Here is a 5,714-nt window from a genome sequence, read left to right as displayed (position 1 = left end):
ATATCTCTTAAGTATACCATGTCACATTTAAAACAAAGAAAATATCTTTAGTATTCTAATAATGTCAGCTAGTCAGACCTACTCCCCAAATATTCTTAAAAATGTAATGTCCTGAATTTTTACCCTGTTCCACAAATAAAAGCAAAGGTTCTCTCCCTTCTAAACTTAGCGCTGCTTCCTATGTGCTGTTTTCCATTGATTCGCAAAACATCTCAGACTTCAGAGAATGGAACATTCTTCATTTTGATTTCATCCTTTTCGATACTTTTGGCTTATGGTTTTCAACATACAGCTTGTTCATGGCATGAAACTGGGGACACTAACAATGCAGCACTCTGAATAAGAGACAATGGAGAATTATTCTGTTCTTCCAAAGTGACTACTCTTTTCCCATGTCTCCCTGAGCACTTCTGAAAGAGGATATTCAGTTCCTGGTTTATATTGCTGTTCAGTACGCCATAGATAACCGGGTTAACACATGTAGAAGTCATGGCGAGTAAATGACACAAAGAGAAGATGAGGTTGTGGAAACACACAGAAATTAGTTCGTGGTGCCAGTCCACAATGGTGTTGAAGATATGAAGAGGTAGCCAACAAGCAGCAAATGCTCCAACCATCGCAGCTAACATCAAGTTGACCCTCCTCATGTGACTATCATTTTTCTTAAATAAAGCCCCTCTGCTCCGTAAGTGTACAGAAATCCTAAGGTAGCAGCAGAGAATGAAGCACAGTGGCATAATATACTGCAGTAGCTGTAAAGAGATTGTGTAAGCTACTTTTTGATGGGCTGATTTCCACTTTTCCATACATAGTGGCTTGTTCGCCAAGAAGTCTGGGAATTGCGATGTATTTTTGTGTGAAACATTAGTAAGGACCACAAAAGAGACAAATGGCACAGTTAGGAGAGAGGCCAGAACCCAGACAAGTAGAACAGCTGCATAGGCCTGAGGGATTGTGGGTCTCCAGCCTGTGGGGTATAGGATAAGTTGATGTCTCTCAAAGGCAATCAAAACTAAGATCAGGGCAGAGACTGTGACTGATGCACACTGCACAAAGTTGCTGATCTTACATAGGCCCTGGCCAAACACCCAGTAATCCATCATAGTGTATACTGCGGTAATCGGCAAGCAAAAAGTGCACACAAGCATGTCTGAGAAGGCTAAATTGGCAATTAGGATGTGGGTAACATTAGCCTTCTTCTTTTGCTGGCAGATGACACATATCAAGGACACATTTCCTAGCAAGCCAAGTACAGTGGCCAGACTGTAGGATGCCCCCAGAAATGGTGTTATGTCAGGTGTGTAGATGCATTTATTGTGGAAGCCAACTAAAAAAGCTTGGCTTGCATTTTGATACAGGAGCGCCATACCAGTCTTCTCCTGGAATACTGTTTCATTCATTGTGGTGCGTCAGCAATGGTATATTGCTTTAGTCAACAAATACCTCCACCAGGAGAAAGTCCTGTGCAAAAAACAAAACAAAGACATTCAAGATAAGTCTTTTGCTTACAATTTCTACTTTTGTCTACATTCTGCATGTCTTGCCTACTTCATTTACTTATGGTGTCTTTTTGCTCATGCCTCAGCCATTCTAATTTATTTTTATGAGCAGGGAATAACAAAGTCAACTAATTTATTACACATTTTCCAATATGTATGCATTTGGGGGGGAAATTCCAGGGACACTTTAAAATTTACCACACCCATTGCCCCAAAGTTCTGCCTACTCTGCCAAACCCACATAATTAGCATAAATGTAGCTCCACCTAGGTATTATGGTATAGATTAAATCACAAAGTTCACAAACTGACTTGCCATTGCACCTGCAGGACTTACTACTCCACCCATAGGAGTTTCTAATGCATGGGACACTTTGGTTTTAGGGGAATAGCTAGATATGAAAAAGTCACACGTCACAACCATTGATGGTGTGGTTCTGCAAATATAAAGGACAACCATTAATCAGCATTGTTTATTAAGCATCCCTCCCTTCAATAAAAAAATCATGATTTATAAAGAAATATTCACACAATTCATCCACATATTATTTCTCCCTCTTTCTTACTTTGTATCCCCCTTCTACCCTCTCCCTACCCCCCTTCTCACTATCTACCCTCTTTCAACCCTCTTTCAACCTCTTTTCACACTATCTACTCCCTCTCTCCCCCTTCTCACACTCTCTACCCCCTCTCTCCCCCTTCTCACACTATCTACCCCTCTTCTCACACTATCTACACCCTCTCACCCGCTTCCCACACTATCTACTCGTTCCCCCCTTCCCACACTGTCTACCCCTTTCCCCCTTCTCATACTGTCTGCCCCTTTCCCCCTTCTCACACTGTCTGCCCCTTTCCCCCTTCTCACACTGTCTACCCCTTTCCCCCTTCTCACACTGTCTACCCCTTTCCCCCTTCTCACACTGTCTACCCCTTTCCCCTTCTCACACTGTCTACCCCCTTCCCCTTTCTCACACTGTCTACCCCCTCTCAGGCTATCTACCCTCTCCCTACCCCCCTTCTCACTATCTACCATCTCCCTACCCCCCTTCTCACTATCTACTCTCTCTCTACCCCCCCTGCGCCGGCACCGAGACAGACGCCTCACGCTCCCACCACTGCAGTCAGGGCAGCGCTGAGGCAGGTGGCGGCAGGGAGCAGAGGAGACAGAAGGACGCCGAGCGGTTACCGAAAACGACCGCTCAGCACCCCTTGTCCCCCCCCCCCCGCCTGGTAGAACTCCAGGGCCCAGTTGCAGTCACGACCCTGGATGTTCCACCACTGGATAGGGCTAGCACTAATGTAACCCCTGTGATTACCCTATCATTGGACGCCAAAAAGGTCTTTGACAGGGTCGACTGGGCGTTCTTGAAAAAAGTGCTGCTAACCTTTGGATTAAAGAACGGTATACAGCTTCTACAATTCACCCCAGTACATTTTCTGCACTAATACACTTATAGTACACTTTCACTACTTGTATTATGAGAGATAAGCGCTGACTGACTTTGTGGTGATCTAACTCTCATTTGTTTCTGTCTGTGACTCAATTAGAATGGATTAGGGATGCTTACATGGCCATGCTTGCCCCTTCCCCTTGCAAATGTAGATTGACCAGAGTACAAAAGTAAAGAAAAAAACAAAACAGCAGAACTATCAATCACAACCATAAACAATAAGACTGTCTGTCCACTTCCCACTTTCCCTGCTGAAAAAAAGCCAAACAAGTTGTAAAGGCTTGAAAATGGACAAATTAATAAAGAAATTTATAAGGAACCTCGGGAGGTTTAACATTTGTTTTCATTTGTTGTGATGGGGTCCCTTTTCATTCTCAGAGATTCATTAGACAAAATTAATTAAAAATTAAGTTTAAATCCAAATGTACCAGTCTAACACATATAGTAAAGAAGCCTACCCCCACTTTCTAACAGTATTTAAGTGGGGGTAGGCTTCTTTACTATATGTGTTAGACTGGTACATTTGGATTTAAACTTAATTTTTAATTAATTTTGTCTAATGAATCTCTGAGAATGAAAAGGGACCCCATCACAACAAATGAAAAGCACATCCAAGCACAGTCACAGATATAAGCAAGAATACTAGAATAGCTTGTATTTAAAAAATGAACATTTAAATTGTTAAATATAGGACAAAACTGTTTATTTTTTCAATACTAATTACATTTGTGTTTGGACATTTTGTGCCAAAATATCGTTCACCAAACACAGTACAATAAGACATAGGAGAAGCACTTTTCCCCCAAATAAAATCCTAGAAACAATGCAACGCATGCTCTAGAAGGTGAAATGTCTACCTTCCCGACTTCTTCACAGCCAAAAAAAAATTATAAAAAAAAATAGGTTTTACATAATGTATTACAAACACAAATGAAAAAATATTAAAAGACAAACTGAAATGCAACAAAAGTAACATTTTCCACAGGTATAACATATCTACATATTGGGTATGTGTGTACCCAGGGGATTCTGCTAAAATGGATTTATTTTTTCACTACAGGATAAAACCATCCAAGGGAATATGACTTTGTATGCAAAATTCTTAACTTTCAAACAACAAATTTAGCTGACACTGACACTGACAAGGAAATTACTTTTGAAACATGTCAATAGTTTCTAGAAAAATACTGCTTTCTGAGAGTGTAATATCTTATAGTGTTATAGTGTTTTAAATATTAGACAGCTACACTTCCCAAAATGGGACACCAACTTGGTAAAGTGATCTGAAAATATTGCAGCTAGCATTGCAAAGTATTTATTAAAATTAAATAACAATGTATTACCTCAATGTGTCAGAGATTGGTAGTACAATACCTTGTCAGACTTCTTGTACCAGCACGAGGACCTCCCTGAAAAGTGTAAGGGGTCAATGATGGTTCAAGGACAACAGTTACAGAATAACTGTGCTAAATCCTAATATTGTCAGATATTCAACATTCCAACAGTAACTTCAAGGATGTGCTACATACACTGGTATCCAGTTTGTCTCCATAATTATGGCACTACATTTTCTTCCAAAAGGACAAATCCCACCTAAAATATAAACAGAGAACATTGCATCATAATATGCTACTAGGTATAAGACTAATAGCTGCAATCTAAAGGCAAAGAAATCCTATTCACAGCTACCAGAAAGATCAAGCTTGCAGATCAGCTAGGAGTGAGTGTTTCTGAGAAGCATCAACAGCAGACGATTCCATCAGATACCTGACCGCCTCATTGATTGTTTGTTTATACAAGTGGGCGTTGAGACTTAAGAATCTCAGCCTTCAATGCTTCCCTTTGTGAAAGACACACAGCACTCCCTGTTGGTAAAAAAGGAGAGTAGACATTTATTTCATATAGATAGGTAGATATATATTTTTATTTTACCAGAGCAGCCTTGGAGAGGGCAAGTTGAGGTGCAGGCAAACTCCTCCTGGGCGGTTGTGTCAAATTTCCCCTCCTAGTAAGTGCCAGTTGTGGGGTGGGATTTCAGCCCCATGGTGACCTGAAAAGGAGGGTATAAAATAATAAGATGAAAAAAATCGATGTGCTGTTTTAAGAGCTGCATTCGGAGCAAATTCCACTGGTTTCTCTACTTCTTACTTAATCGATTGTGAGTGTGCAAAAAGGGACTGGCGGTAATTTAGGGTCCCAAGGTGAAGTTTCCCCCTTGTTGTCCCTGTTTCTTTTGGGCTTTTCGTAAGCTGTCAGATAGATGTGGGTAGGATTTTAGGAGGTCACCTAAGGCATAGGGGTCTTATATCTCTGAGAATAATGCCCAGGGTGAAGGGCAGGTGGCAGAGGTTAGGAATGTGCATGTAGAGGATTCTACGGATACTCCGGTACGCAAGGGATTTATGCAGTGGCGTCTCCAGTTTTCATATTTAGGGAGGGGGGCACATTGGGGGACAGAGACCAAAGTAGAGGGGGCAAAACATATATATATGTGTGTGTGTGTTAGACATGCATTTTTAACTACATACTACATAATATGTACTTATCTCTTTGAAGTAAAGACCGTGATTTCAAAATAACAGCTGAACTGTCAGTTATTTTTCATTATTTAATATTAGCCCCTGCTGCCAATATATATATAGATATATATTAATATTATTATTAGCCCCTGCTGCCAATATATATTAATATTAGACCCTGCTGCCACTATATACTAATATTAGACCCTGCTGCCAATATACATAAATATTAGGACCATGTTGCCA

At 40.7% G+C, this 5,714-nt stretch overlaps 1 protein-coding gene across 1 annotated transcript; it reads right to left on the bottom strand.

The window, feature by feature from the left end:
- Window positions 1–281: 281 nt before the first annotated feature.
- LOC149280606 (neuropeptide Y receptor type 4-2-like) lies at window positions 282–1,367 on the bottom strand. The gene has a single exon (XM_089500362.1). It carries the CDS (start codon window positions 1,365–1,367, stop codon window positions 282–284), a length of 1,086 nt encoding a protein of 361 aa, XP_089356488.1.
- Window positions 1,368–5,714: the final 4,347 nt, after the last annotated feature.

Source organism: Sceloporus occidentalis, unplaced genomic scaffold (genome assembly GCF_023333645.1).
Source record: "Sceloporus occidentalis isolate IW3139 unplaced genomic scaffold, rSceOcc1.0.p SCAF_152, whole genome shotgun sequence".
Lineage (NCBI taxonomy): Eukaryota > Metazoa > Chordata > Lepidosauria > Squamata > Phrynosomatidae > Sceloporus > Sceloporus occidentalis.
This window is presented reverse-complemented; position numbering and strand designations above follow the sequence as displayed.

Excerpts from the sequence above, each read along its gene's own strand:
- LOC149280606 (XM_089500362.1), bottom strand. The coding sequence starts at position 1,367 with ATGGCGCTCCTGTATCAAAATGCAAGCCAAGCTTTTTTAGTTGGCTTC.